Source organism: Strigops habroptila, chromosome 2, assembly GCF_004027225.2.
Source record: "Strigops habroptila isolate Jane chromosome 2, bStrHab1.2.pri, whole genome shotgun sequence".
In the NCBI taxonomy this organism is placed as follows: domain Eukaryota; kingdom Metazoa; phylum Chordata; class Aves; order Psittaciformes; family Psittacidae; genus Strigops; species Strigops habroptila.
In genome coordinates this window covers 64,356,527-64,371,742 of record NC_044278.2, presented here as the reverse complement: position 1 = coordinate 64,371,742, position 15,216 = coordinate 64,356,527, and the positions used below count along the sequence as shown (strand labels likewise).

At 39.7% G+C, this 15,216-nt stretch overlaps 1 protein-coding gene across 2 annotated transcripts in view; it reads right to left on the bottom strand.

The window, feature by feature from the left end:
* Window positions 1-15,216, bottom strand: part of COL4A1 (collagen type IV alpha 1 chain) — a 124,487-nt gene that overhangs the window by 18,289 nt on the left and 90,982 nt on the right. For both annotated transcript variants that reach the window (XM_030477906.1, XM_030477905.1), the window contains exons 26-43: window positions 15,026-15,194; window positions 14,569-14,661; window positions 14,366-14,470; window positions 13,249-13,346; window positions 12,801-12,951; window positions 12,360-12,473; window positions 11,810-11,977; window positions 11,190-11,279; window positions 10,093-10,245; window positions 7,169-7,267; window positions 6,988-7,077; window positions 5,980-6,119; window positions 4,963-5,089; window positions 4,778-4,858; window positions 3,944-4,042; window positions 3,372-3,422; window positions 1,293-1,478; window positions 501-634 (exon numbers count right to left, since the gene is read on the bottom strand). In XM_030477906.1, coding sequence (XP_030333766.1) covers window positions 501-634; window positions 1,293-1,478; window positions 3,372-3,422; window positions 3,944-4,042; window positions 4,778-4,858; window positions 4,963-5,089; window positions 5,980-6,119; window positions 6,988-7,077; window positions 7,169-7,267; window positions 10,093-10,245; window positions 11,190-11,279; window positions 11,810-11,977; window positions 12,360-12,473; window positions 12,801-12,951; window positions 13,249-13,346; window positions 14,366-14,470; window positions 14,569-14,661; window positions 15,026-15,194 — 2,148 coding nt within the window. The remainder of the gene's footprint in view (window positions 1-500; window positions 635-1,292; window positions 1,479-3,371; window positions 3,423-3,943; window positions 4,043-4,777; window positions 4,859-4,962; window positions 5,090-5,979; window positions 6,120-6,987; window positions 7,078-7,168; window positions 7,268-10,092; window positions 10,246-11,189; window positions 11,280-11,809; window positions 11,978-12,359; window positions 12,474-12,800; window positions 12,952-13,248; window positions 13,347-14,365; window positions 14,471-14,568; window positions 14,662-15,025; window positions 15,195-15,216) is intronic.

The following is a 15,216-nucleotide window of genomic DNA, read 5'->3' as shown; positions in this document are numbered from 1 at the left end:
AACAATGTATTAATAGCATTGCCTGTTTGTATTTCTAAATCAGCAGCTATATTTCATCACTGACAGTACTGAAAGTGCACTTTATTTGAAAGGTTTCATAACAAAACCAAACAATTCAGGTATTTTCAGAACGCAATTTATCGTGATATATGCAACCTTTAAAATTAACTACTAATGCATTTGCAGGATTTATGGATGTGCTGCAGCCATCCTGTACTGTTAATACACTATAAATTATATTCTGGGTGTTGTATGTTACCACTCACTATCTATAAATTTCTAATAAGTTCATTAACTCACTGGGGCTTATTGGTAAGCAGCCTTTAAAAGGAGAGAATTGAAATGTTTTCAAACTGACTTTACATCGTCAGCAGGGAGTCCCAAAGGCACTTTGAGCATAAAGAATTGTTATTTTGATCATGAAACATCTATGATTAATATATCCATTAATTACAAGAACCAGCTTTCAGAAAATCTGGAGTGTATCAAAAGTAACTTACTGGCAGTCCCTGGAAACCCGGATCACCTTTGACTCCTGGACCCCCAGGAGTCCCAGGCCAGCCATTGCTTCCCTGCTCTCCTTTGGCCCCTTTCAGACCTGGGGGTCCTGGTGGCCCTGTTGGACCTGGTAAACCTACAAACCAGAAGAAGAGACTATTTAGTGGCAAAATTCGTTCAGAGCAGTACCTGATGAAGGACAAGCTGTCTCAGTCTACAGATGGACAGAATCAAAGTAATTATTGTGACATTTCAAGAAAACAAGAAGGAGAATCTGTTGCAGTGATGTCCATATGACCCCCCACACCATCACTTATCAGCCTGTGGCTGACAGAAAATACTTGAGAGTTTTGTGTATGTGTAAAACAGGTTGTACGTTCTCAGGTATGAAAGTGTTAGAGACATACTGCAGCTCTTCTCTACTCTCCTCCTTAACCTCCAGTACAGGGCCATTCACTGTCAAGATAAGGGCTCTTTTTAAACACATTAACACTCCAGGACATAGGAACATATAGCTATGGAAGCCTTAAAACAGTAAATAAAGTCCAGAGGGAAACATGGAAATGGGAAGCACGCTTCTCAGCATTAGAAAGACTTCTGGACAATACCAACCACCTAAGGACATGAAATCAGCCTGTTTTAGGATATAACGCCAAGCTGCCTATGAAGGGGAGCTTTTCTCTGACCTCTGAGAAGAGGATATAACAAAGATATGCATTATTGACTATATTATTAATTAATTAGGTGAGCTTTGATTAACAGCAGTACATTGACACCAAAGATAAAAGAATTACCTGGAAGGCCAGGTTGGCCTTGGGGTCCTCTGTCTCCTTTAGGGCCCTCAATTGCACTTCCTGGTAGTCCAGGAAAACCTTGGCTGCCCTTAGGGCCTGGTGGACCTGCATATCCTGGTTCTCCTTTCAGGCCTGGGATCCCCGGACTTCCTGGGGATCCTGGAAAGCCCACATCACCTTTTGCACCTAAGATTTGTAAAAAAACCCAAACAACCCACAAATAAAACATGATTAGAGAAAGGATCACAATTACTGTAACCTTCTCCCCTATTATCCACTCACAGTATGCTTTATTCCTTAAGAAAATATTGACCTTGCCTTTATACATTTGTATAAAAATGCAAAACTTTAGGAAATTATTTCCCACTTTATGACATAAAGTATAAGGAAAAGACTAGTCTGACTGACACCTTTTCTTAGCTAAACTGATCACTGGCTATTTTAAACCATTCTAAAAATAGATGAACATTCAGCATCTCTCTATCAGTCTTTCCACAAGGAATATAAAGTCCTCAAACCCTTACTGCATTACAATTACTATTGTCATAGCTGAGTAACGGATGTTTTCCTTGACTATGCACAAAAGGACTTGCTCCTGGAGAAAAATGGAATATTTTTTTTACTAACATCTAGATTTAGACACTTAGTACTTACTTTAAGGCTTGTACATACTTTAAGGCTTGTACAAATGGTTAATATTTGCAATTCAGTCCATGATTGAGTAAGAATAATATAGATTAGCTCGTGTAAGTACAATAATAAGAGAAATACAATGTATAGAGAACAATATCCCTGGCTTTTTGCCTGAACAGAACAGGGACTTTAAATCCTGGACTTCTTTCTTTGGACGTACAATACATTTGGAACACAAATGATGGCAGCTGTATATCTATGTACTCTAAACCCAGGTATTTTGAAGTGAGCTGTGCTGACAAAATAAGATGGATAAGGTGAGAAAAGTGCTCTTATAATCTAGCATTCCATATGCCTTACTGAGCTATGATTAGAAAATCTACTTACTAAGTAAGTTCTCTAACATTAGGGCTTTCTCAGTAATTAATGACAGTTAATTGCTCTAAGATGGTAAATAAAATTCTGGTTTACCACTTCTGATTGTCCACACAAGTTTCCTGTATTTATAGGAAGAATGAGTGAGGTAGGGCATTGGAATTTCAAGCTATGTAAGTTATTCAAAATCTGCCATGTCATGTTTATTTCATAGATGGACTAGTTGAATCTTTTTTGTTTTCTGGATTTTAAAAATTGAAAACTCTTTAATCATAATTTCCTTTATCAGTAACAGTTTGATATTTCTTCAAACAGTTTCTTTTGATATTGCAGCCCAGTGTCTAGGACATACTTATTTCATCAAATGGAGCATGGTGCATTACAGACACCTTGAACAAACGCTAACTCATGCCAATCGAGCTGTTCTCACGCCACAGTGTAGTGACACACTTTGCAAAGACCACAAGTGGTCTTGAAATTGTGATAGCTAGTAAGTCCAGAGTCCACGTAGTAACAATTTTCAGTAAGATCTCATCAGGTCTCTGCTACCTTTTGCACCTCTGCATCATGCTCCTGTGCATAGCTTAGACATCCTGCACTAAGCTATACAGAATAACTGTTTTAGCAATGAATAAAATAGCATCTGGGCTGCACAACAGACTCAGGTAAAAAAGTTACTGCAGTATCTTGGCTATGAAACAATTATCTTTAGCTGTCCGGTGCAGAGAGCCTCACTAGACTTTGATTCTTGCAAAATTAGTACAAAACCAGGAATACCTGGAGTCAAAAGCACAGCACACAAATACAGGAGTTATTTATATTACCTCATCACAGCACAGCTTGCAGTAAACTCCACACTATGAATAATTACCTATTTTAGAGCATAGCTAACTCATGTCCAAGATGCTGCCACTGTAACAGAAATTAGTATTTAAGCCTCTCAGAGTTTCTGCCTGCTGTGAAAAGGTATAGCATGTGAAAGAATGAAGTAGAAAGTCTGTCTGAATTACAGAAGTATGCTTATAGTATGTTGTGAGGGATGTTTGCTACTTGTTTAAAAAAATGTTTTACCTTTATCTCCCTTTGCACCGGGAAATCCTGGAAGTCCTCTACCTGGAACACCTGTAATAGAGAAGCAGAAAAAAAATTAGAAGATGGGATAGACTTAAATTTAACATGTAATGAACAAAATTCTATTAAGCAAGCATAAAATCTAAATAAATGGTTTAGGCAAAAGTTCTTCAGTGCAGAGACTATCTTGGTTATGTATTGGTATTGTATCTAGGAAAATGCGTCCTGTATGACTGAAAACCCTACCACAAGAAAAGGCAATCCTGCTCCATTATTTCACAGCTAAGTTGCAGACTGAAATTAATTCCAAAACATGCCAATTCTTTGAAGTATTGCCAGCTTTTGAGAAATAAATTCTTTCAAGATTACACCGATCAAACACAGTTGCTCATCTAAATGATCATCTTTACAATGGTGGATGATAGTAACTTGCAAGACACAATACTAACTTTATTTTCTAAGGTTCTATTCAAAGTACCTCAAACCCAGCACACCCGTCTACCAGCTACTCTTGTGTAGCCTGTCTCAGTGCATTTTCAAATCCCATAAACTTAACACGACAGTCACAGTACCTTGTTCACCCTTTGCACCAGCTGCACCTGGAATCCCATCGTAACCTGGTTCACCCTTCTGTCCAATGGAACCAGCAGGACCCGGAAGGCCAGGTTCACCTGAAAAAAAAAATTCCCACTTTCATTTCACCTTCATCAGACTTTCTATTACACCTTTCTTCCCTCTAAAGAAGAGCTTCACTTATTCTTTTTCTCCCAGAGAGACCAAGCAGAAGTTGCATGATGATTTCAGATTTTCTCTGAGGTTACTTCTGAATGAAATCGGTGTGAGACAGGGCTCAAGTATTACAAATTTGACATGGCTAATTATAATGAATTTCAGTGAGTTTAAAGTGCAGGAACCCCAGCAAAGACTTGTGATATAGCACAGCCCATTGTCCAATGAGATGACGTATCCTGCAGCCAGTAAACTAAGAACATAAGACTCCAAGTTCAAAAATGCTGTTATATTCATAACAGCAATGGACTTAATTCCTCTTTAACATCTGCTGAATGATATTAATGTGGTGACTGAGGTTTAGGCCCATGGATCAACTTTACTGTTTTTAAATTAACTCAGAAACAACAGAAGTAATGGCTATAGCAACAACCAGTGCTATGAAAGGTGGTAAAATCTCTTCTACAAACAGTGTAAAAGAAGTATTAGTCCCACACTACACTGACTTGGATTTAGCTGGGAAACAGCACTGTATTTTTTTGCTTATGAAATGAACAAACGTAGCAGGAAATATCTGAGCTAAAACAAATGTAGAATGCCACCATATTTGTTTTAGCCACTACCTGGAGGTGAACAATACTTCAAGTAGCATTTGGTGTTTTATATTTCTTTTCTACCTGGTTCTCCTTTTAAACCTGGAATGCCACTTAAACCAGGAAGTCCTTTTTCACCCTTGTCTCCATGGCGGCCGGGGCTTCCTAAGGAAAGGAAGAAGACATGGGTTTATATGCAGGATATTTGGTATAAGTTTCACATTCATTTTTCACTGCAATTTATGTTTTATTAAAGCGTAAAGACTTGCCTGGAAATCCTGCGATGCCAGGGGATCCTTTGGGACCTGGAGCACCCGGCATTCCAGGAATTCCTGCACTACCCTTTTCACCCTTATCTCCAGATAAACCTGGACTACCCGTTCTTCCTGGTTCTCCCTAGAAGAAGCAGCACACATTATAAAATCCACTCATTGAATATGAAACAGCTTTTTCTGTTTGCAATGGTATGTGTCACCTGTCTTATCCATCAGATGTATAAAGAATTTTTTTTCCATTTAGAAACAAAGTAATTTAGGATTAAATTTGGCATGAAATTCCACTATCAGAATTACTGACTTTCATAGCAACTGCTTAATACCTACATATTACTCATGAAAATGAGTAGTTTTCTATGAATTTTTATGACAGTTTTTACAAAGTCTCTTCCAAATTAGCCTCTTAACTTACTGTCCTGGATTCAGTTCAAAACAATCTTTAAATATTCAGCAAGTTTGCTACCAGATTAGTTTTATTTTTACAATTATTCCTTATAATTTCATGATTATTGTCATCATATAGCTAAGAAAAGGAATGTGAAACAAATGAGAATCCTATTAGAATAGTATTAGAGATTAAATTAACTTTAGAGACAGTATTAATACAGTTCTCTTTTCAGTAATATCTGAGCATTTTAGAGTTCTTTTCAGCTTCCCTGTATTTCTGTAAAAGTACAGAAATACTATTTCAGTGTGATTATTTGCTCTGTTTGTTAGAAGCCCTTTTCACTTTATTTACTTAGCATTTTTAAAAAGTTCTTCCCCTCACCCACATTTCTAGCACTGTAAATTAGCCTATTCTGAAGAGACAGAATAAGCAAGAACGTTGGAGATAGTGGTCCCATCAAACAGATGCACCTAAACCTGCACATATGCACACCTTTCAATACCTACCAGGTATTTAAATAAGCATATCAGAAAATACAATAAAATAGCTTAAAGGCCAACAGCATCTTTTCAAATAAGGTATTTGGTAGAAACAGACAATGAAATCCTTAGGGGTATAAATACCTTTTCACCAGGAGACCCTGGAAAGCCAATTCCAGGAAAACCTGGTGCTCCTTTGTCTCCTTTTTCACCTTTTTGCCCAGGGAACCCTGGTGTGCCTGGTGAACCTGGTACTCCTGGCAGACCCTTTTCTCCAGGTGTTCCTAGCAAAAGAAAAGGAAAAATGGGTGTATCAGAACTAGTGGTACCTTAGCAGTGTTGACAATGATTCTTCAGCGTTGCCTTAGCTATTCAGAGGTAGAAAAGCAATGTAACTCACTAAAAATAGGTAGCAAATTAACTTTTGAGATTTGCTCTGTAAATGGGACTTTTTACGGGAAGATAAACTCTCCTCATAAGAGAAGGTCATAATCTTGGATTTAGAGCTCTTCCTAAAAGTAAGATTTGAATAAAAGTTTATGATGTTGATTTGAAGAATTTCTAACAGGACCACAGTGACAAAGGGACTCTGCTGTCGCAAATTTTTCTGCCCTGCTTTATCATTTCAGTCTTCCACCGTTGATTTCCTAAATATCTAGGCACAAGACCATCTGAATAGAGACCAAGTTTCCACGATGAGATGTAGGTTCTTCTCCATTCTATTCTTTACCAATCCCCTTCACAACAACATTCTTCCTAGACCACTACAGTTTGTAGTTTACAGGCAGTACACAGCAACACATCAAACATTTTAGAAGGTGGAAAATACACAAGTAGCTTAATGCAGTCCACATACTAGCAGAGACAGAGACAGAAAAACAGATATTACTTGAAAAAGTGCCTGCCTGAAACAAATACACAAATCCTACACATACAGCTAAATGATTTTCATGTAGAAACTTAGGAAACCATCCTGTTATTTGTATATCACAATAGGATTGAAAAAGCAATGTCCCAAAAGTCTAAAGTTCAGATATTGCAAATAGTGCAACCATTTAGTAGATCTACTCCAACAAATATTCTATACAGGTCTCATAATGTTCTATATTAATTTGTGGAAAACAATAGCAGGAAATTCCCAGCAGTCAATACCTGGCAAACCCATTTCACCAACCGATCCTTTTTGTCCTGGAACTCCTGGATCCCCTGGAAATCCTGGGGGGCCCTGATCACCTTTTGGTCCTATGGACAGCAGAGAAATTAAGAGTCCCATTAATTAATGAAGTTTCAAATACCTGATGAACAGTCTCTCTGTTGGTAGCTTCAGACATACCTGGCTGTCCCGGAGTACCAGGTTCACCATCCTTCCCTGGAATTCCTGGTTCTCCATATTCCCCACGTAATCCTTTTTCTCCTGTTGCTCCATGGTCCCCTGGACACCAAGAAAACAAACACAGTGAGATCAGTTTTATCAAAATCTACCATATAATAGTCCTTCCAATTATTTTTTGATCACTGTTGCTTCTCTCTGCTGAACAAGGAAATGGCTGAATTCAAGCTTAATACATTGCCCAGTAAAGTCACAGTTTCACGTTGAAACACAACGTTCCAGTTACTACACCAGTGCTGAGGAAAGGCTGCAAACTATTACAATTGTATAGGTGTCTGTCCAAATTACAAGGCAAGTTATGTCTTTAAATGAAATTGCAATTGAACATGTGTTTGAGTTAGATTAATGAGTTACTTCAGAAGTTCGAGACTCAGGTGTTACAGAAATTATTAATTTGACTGGTCTGCTGTCTAAAAAGATACATGTAAACAACAACCACTTCACAGCCAGAAATTTGCTGTTTCCTCAGTTCTATCTAATGTTAAAGCATCTTCATCATTCCAGAAGGCTTCATATCTTATTCTGTAGTGTGCCTCTTATCCGGGTTTAAGGTCCATGCTTTTTGGTCATAATCCTTTCTGTTAGTGTCACATATAGGTAGAGGGCAATAGGTTACTGAAAATAGTTCACCAAATGTTCTTAAGGAAGCAGATTTCATTCAAAAGGTCCCAAGATGTCCAAAACTTTTTTTTTCATTAAACATCACTGATAATCTTCCATAAAAATACTGTGTCTTTTCTGCACAGTTAGTATTTTAGAAGTATTTTCAAAGCATTACTGTGATATTCATGCCTAGAGAGATGAAGGCAGATCATAAAATTATAGAGAATAACTAGATTATTCTTCTCTACTGGTACTAAGTATCTTTCGTTTGAAGAGGATGAGATGGGCAGACTAACAGCAGAAATTGCAGGCTTGGTTCTGTTTCGAATTTAAACTTCCAGGCTGTGTGAGCCAGGCCAACCTCTAGACTGTGTGTGGTCAGGAAAAGGTAGAGCATACATGTTTGCAAGTGTTCATTATTAGTGCTGGAGAGATGAAGTTAGAAACCAAGGAAATCAAGCATTTGAATTTCTCAGCAAAGGCTTCTTTATTTGCATATAACCAGTGTGCCTAATTTGGATTTCTAGAAAGAAAATAAAACTCATTTTCAATCAGTCAACCTTCAGGCTAGCAGTAGATAAGAATGTAATGAAAACCAACAAGCTTTTCATACAACCATACATATCAAGATCAGGAACAAATGAGAAAATTAATCTAGATGAAATCTTTATAGGCTGGGAGCCTCATCAAATACAAAAGTGCTCTTAGAAGCTGCACCTTGGCTTAGAGATGGATGCAGTCCACACTTGCTCCTGCCTTCCCTTGCAGTCCATGTGTGTCCAAGCTGGGAGGCACTACCTATCCACATGCCCATGTTTCTCTGAGACCCAACCAGGACACATGAGCCCAGGTCTTATTCTGACAAATAGCCAGGACACGGACTTTAGAGGTACATAGCCTAGGAAACCATCCTCTTCCCACAGTTCAGACATAACATAGTATAGTTATTGGTGAGTCACTGCCAAACTGAAAAGGAGTCTCAAACGCTTTGTCTGGAGCCCAACAGAGAGTAAATTGATTAAATGTATAGTTGACACTGAACTGGAAAGACTTAAAAAGAGGACAGAATTAGACTGCAGAAGAGTTGGAGTAAAGGTTGAAATCAATATCATGAATTTCAAAAAATGTAATACACCACATACGTGATAAGAAGTCAAAAGCATGCATTCAAATAAAAACCAATTGCATAGGCACCTGTCCAGAAGTGAAGGACTAAGGATTATAACTAATCACAAACTGAGTTAGCTGTTGTTTCAAGAAAGGAAAATTTAATTCTAGCATGACCCAAATTGAAGTACTTTACTTGGTTTAGCAAAGTTCACTCTAACAAGGATGCAGCCAAATTGGGGAGAAGACAGAAAAGGTAACAAGAATGATAATGATTTCAGAAAACATGAAATATAATGAAAGGCTGAAGGATCTGGTTGAGGGAAATGGAAAACTACATGATCCCAGTAGCTCCCTTCTAAGCCCTACACTTCTATTTTAGCTAAAACAGTTATCATTTATTTAAAAATTCTTATGGAATTTTTTTAATAAAAAGTAAATCACAATATAAAGGGGACAAATAATAAAAATATATAAAATATACACTATTTTTTTCTTTGAAAGGAAAAACAAGAGAGAGAATGATCTTAAACAACTAAACATTCATGTAAAGCTAAAAATAAAAGTCCAAGAAGAATGCATTGTCTAAAATCCCCTAATATCTCTACCATCGTTAAGTTTCTAAATAGAAAGTTGATTGTCTTTCTCCTGCATATTTCCAGATGTTTCTAAACTGACATAAGTTGATCTTTTGGTGTCGGTGGCCTATGGTGTGTCTTCCCTGAAATTTCTTGAGGCCACAAAAAAAACATGCGTGCCAAAAAAGGCAACCCACTTTTTCTTACAGTATCAGTTGGTCTTCATGGCCACAACAGTGTTTCCACTATATGTCTACATGAAAGACAGCTTTTCTGTTCTGGCAAGCTTTAGTTTCTACTTTTAAAATTTCCTTTCTTTTGAGAGACTCTTCAGATGAAAGAGGTAAAATGGATTTTACAAGGGCAAATGGAACTTCTCCCATGCAACGAAAACCCTTTCTGTCTGTGATTAATCTTCTTTTCCATGGAGTTGAAAGATACCAGAAATGTACCTGCATTTGCTGTGTGAAATACTTTAATCTTATTTCAAAAACTAAGATACAACTGAACTCAAAGCATTGCTGCTTAACAGTATTTAAGTGTTGATTACACTTATCCACAATCAGAAACTAAAGTTACCTTTTTCTCCTTGATCTCCCTTTTGGCCTTTGAGACTAACCATATCCATGGTGTCCATTGTTCCAGGTTTGCCCGGGAGACCGGCTTCACCTTTGTCTCCTTTGACACCAGGATCACCCTGTGGTCCAACTACACCTTTGAAACCTTGGCTACCTATAAAGGGATAGCACAGAATATTATAGTGGCATATAAAACTTCTAATTAAAAAGATATTCAGTAGACACCAACAAATTAAATTAGCTATTCATTCAAATTTTGAGCACCAAATACCATGCTCTGGAACATCTCATTTATCTCATATCAAGATTTTTATACCAGGACTTCAAAATAGCTCTGTCAAAAAAAGTTGACATATTTTTTCCTGCCTCATGGTCATTAATTTTAGACTGAAAACAATAGGGGTAGGAGTTCAGTAGTAATACAGTCTTCCAGTACCTAAAGGAGGACTACAAGAAATCTGGAGAGGAACGTTTTACAAAGGCATGTACTGACAGGATGGGGGGAATGGCTTTAAGATGACAGAGGGGAGATTTAGATTAGACATTAAGAAAAAAATTCTTCACTATGAGGGTGGTGAGACACTGGCACAGGTTGCCCAGAGAAGCTGTGGCTGCCCCATCCCTGGCAGTGCTCAAGGCCAGGCTAGATGGGCCTTTGAGCAACCTCGTCTAGTGGAAGGTGTCCCTGCCCATGGCAGGGGGGCTGGAACTAGATGATTTTTAAGATCCCTCCAATCCAAACAGTTCTATAATCCTGTGATTATTTGAAGGATTTAAATAAGACCTTCCTGCTGGCTTCTTATAATTTCAAATACAGTGCTTTTTTTGGAGTAATATCTGTAGCATCCTAGCACCTAAGTTCAACAACCCTTAAGTTGTTGAAGACTGGGTCAAAAATCATGGCTCAGTGCTCAAATACAAAACTGCTCATAGGACACGGCTTTCTAAATTACACTATTTCTAACTTACAGGGAAGTTACTTAACGTAAAACATTCCTTAGGCCAAGCATACTCCTTATATTTGGTTATTTCCAGACTTGTCTTCTGCTGGGAGAATTGGATTTTACAATTTTGATTTTTAGAAAATCTCTCTCTTACCTTTTTCACCAGGCAACCCTCGATCTCCAACTGGTCCAGGAGTTCCTGGCAATCCAGGAGTTCCCATAACTCCCATTTCTCCTTTGGCTCCTGAAACCAAAGTGAAAGTGTGAATAACAGAAATAAAGCAAGCAGTGTAAAGAAGTACAAGAAACAGGAATTGCACTACTTAAGGAAAAATGGGACAAAGAAGATGACTAATTTAAAACAGCCTGATAGAGAAAACAACAGTAAAAAACAGTGTTATGAAAACCAGACTAAAACCATTTGTAATTTTTTTTTGATAGATTCTTAAAACTTCCTATTACAGTAAACAATGCCGTCATTAAGAAAGGCATTATTAAAACCACATTCTGTCACTGAAATGGTGCAGAATAATCCTCTTGCATTATTACAGGCTAAAAGCTAGTTCCTGCAAGTCACTGGATTTGACCCACCGAAGGAGTTGAATAGCAGTTCAATTACACGTGCACAGAGCTGCTTTACTGACATCAGCCTGTGTGCTTTCCCAGGCTTGGGCTCTTTGATGGATCAATTCCTGACTGAGTGAAAGGGCATGATACCAAAACTTACTAAAAGAGTAGTCAAAGATGATGGTTTCCGAGGTAAAAGTTCTTTACCTGCCGATCCTTTCAGTCCAATGGCCCCCTGTGGACCTGGCAGGCCGGGTAACCCCACAGAGCCTGGCACTCCGGGCTGGCCAGGGCTACCTTTATCCCCTTTTGGTCCTGGCATATCTAGACCTGGGATACCGGGGAAGCCCCTTTCTCCTTTTATTCCAGGAAATCCTAGGGAAAAAAGAAGATATAGGATTAGTCCTTAACAGAGCATGGGGAACATGGTTAACAAGAATATCTGATAATGTCCACCTGCGGTTCAGAAATTACATGGCACGAAGAATGAAGAGTCAAAGGCAGACAGCAGAAACAGTCCTCATTTTCTAACTGCATATATATTACCTGCGAATGACCTGAGGAGACCAAACAAAATGGCAGGCATTCCCTGGAGGCCTCGCCCTGTGTTTTGGACCAGATAGAGGCAGCCCACCAACATGCCCCTCCATGCATCCCCACAACCTCACACCACAAAACAGTTCACGAGCAATGCTTTTACCAATGCAAATATCCACTTATGCCAAAAGTCCACTCCTATAGAGTATTTTCCCCTCACCTGGCGGTCCCTGTGGTCCTGGCTGCCCGGCGGGTCCCGGTGACCCCTGCAGGCCCAGCCCCGGTGCGCCCGGAGGGCCCTGCAAGCCTTGCAGTCCTGGGAGGCCAGGGTCACCTGTGGGGAAACACAGACATAGGCCAAGTGTCCTCCGATGTTATTTGAAATCTTTGTGCTGAAGATGCTAGACAAGGTGCTTTGGAAGCACTTGGCCAACAGCACATCATTTGAGCCTGTATTGCCTCCTGCCTGGGCTTGGAGGAAGGGCTGCTCTTTGCTGCTCGCACTTGTTAGTGGTGGTTGGTAGGAGAAAACAAGGAGAAGGAAAAATGGCAGACATCAGCAGGATATCTCAGTGGTGAATAGACTTTCTGCTGCATCTATGAGCGAGTGACTTTAAAAGAAATAGAAATACAGATCTGAATATATTTCTGGCAATGTTACCTCTGAATCCTTGCTGTCCAGGTATGCCTGGAAAGCCTTGCTCACCACGTAAACCAGGCAGTCCTGGACTTCCCTTTTCTCCAGGGATGCCAGCTGGGCCTGGGGGGCCTGGCAATCCCTTAGGGCCAGGGAGACCTACACCAGGTTCGCCCTAGCCAAAGAAATACAACAGATTAGGAATCAACATATCAAACCCAAGAATTCATTCACTGACTATTTAAATCAATCAGAGGCAGAGCATTATACATGACTTCAGGGGAGAGCCATAAGGCCTTTAGTGTTAATATCAAGCATTCATCCATCTACTCTGTTCGTTTGTGTGCATAGTAGGAAACGTAGGAAGGACAGTTTAGCCAGTTTTGGGGAGTTTTTTTAAGAGCAGGATCTTTACACACATTCCTGTTAGCACAGGCAATCACAAATAACAGTACCAGCAGCTGACACCTACTTTTTGACCTTGTAAACCTGGTACACCTGGCAAGCCATCCAGGCCAGGGGTTCCCGGAGTCCCCGGAAGACCAGGCGAGCCAGGCTGACCTTGGAAACCTATAAAACAAAACAAACCAAAACTCACATCATTACTGTCTCTGCCTGCAAGTGTCCTCTGCTGTTTCTTCAAGCCTCTAACTGAACTGTTCACATCCTCCATTCACTCAACTCCAGTACATGCTCAATAAATTGAGATGAAGCTTCTCTCCCAAGCAAAGGTCTCAGGGACTGGAAAATCCAGCTTTTAGGCTAAGCCCCAGGATAGGCATTAGGTAAAGCTGAATTCAAGGAAGGATCCTTGAAAGAAATATATTTGATATGTCATTCCTTTCTTGCTGGCATCAAAGAGCATACAGCAATCCTTTTCCAGATGCAACAGGCATCTTCTGTTCAGGCACATCCCACACCAATCTTGGAGGAACTGGAGGTGGTCACAGGTAAAATTTTGCCTTTTCTCTTTGTTACGTCTTCCTGATCCTTCCAGTTCATTGGTGTGTGAAATCATAATAAATGAAATAATAATGAAGATACACAAGAACTTTGGATATTTAGGCGGCTCCTGAAAGCTCAGTCATCTAGTTCTAAATTAGTAACAGTACTATTAAGTACATCTCTCCAAAATACAAAATATTTAGACTCCCTCTAAGCTATGTGCATACTCTTGACAATGGCCATGCAGGGAAGATCAAACTTATGCTGAACAAGCTGGTATTCTAACCAAACCAGAGCTGCTATCTCTGGCCCAAAAATGTTATAGTTATATCAGCATGGTTTTTTTGACCATCTCTCAGAAAGGTCATCTCATCTCTCAGCAACCTCAGTTGCTGCAATGTAAGATATTGCACTATATCATTTTACATTCTGGCAGTAGCTTTGACAATGTATCTACACATCACTGCACAAAGCAAAGCAAGCGTGTGCTGAAAGTATTTTTATTGTGGTGCTTGTGGACTTCCATAAGGGAAGTTCTTCAGTTGCACCTCCCAAATCTCATGCAGCCATGCCTGGATGATAGTGCATGCCTCCATCCACGCTCCAGTTATACCAGCAGTGTTAGATGGGTAACTTTATCTTACCTTTGGGTCCTGGAGGCCCAGGGAACCCTATACCTGGCTGCCCAACAGCACCTTTTTCTCCTGGCAGGCCGGGTCTACCTGGAAGCCCAGGATCCCCTTTGTCACCTTTGCAAGTGAAAATAAGACAAATGTTAATGAAAAGGCCAGCTTCTGGGGAACAGAGCCATTATGATCATCAGACAAAGATTAACAGGCTACTGTACCTTGGGGTCCAGGGAAACCAGGTGGCCCAGGAAGCCCATCTGCCCCAGGAGGTCCGGGGAGCGTTACCGTTCGTCCTGCTTCGCCCTTTGCTCCTGTGAATGTAAAGATGCATTAAACACAGGAACTGATGAAATTAAACAAGGGAGTTTCACCTAGCTAGCAATATTAGCCCATCCATACCATTACAACTGACTTGTTAGGAAGTTTTTTTGTAGAAGATTCATAGAAAATTAAGATGAAGCTAAACCATTCCATTTGGCCTAAAAAAATTCTTCAAGAAACCTGCCCTCAAAAATTTGCAGGTTTAAGTGATTCAAATTAGAAAGATTTTTTTATTTCAGTCTTAAATTCTGGTGGTCCTGTAAGTTGTATCACTTAAAGGGCAGAACTGTTGGGTTTGGGTTTTGTTTGTTTGGGTTTTGTGTGGTCTTTTTTTAAAGCATGCTATAGCATTACCTGGAAGGCCTGGTAAACCTGGGGTTCCAGCAAAGCCTCTGTCTCCTTTGTCACCAGGTAACCCTGCAGTACCTATCCCAGGAGGGCCAGGAAAACCTCTTTCACCACGTACTCCAGGGAATCCAGGTTGGCCAGGGGGACCACGTTCTCCTTTCAAGCCAGCTGTACCCTAATTTTAGGAAAGTATAAGT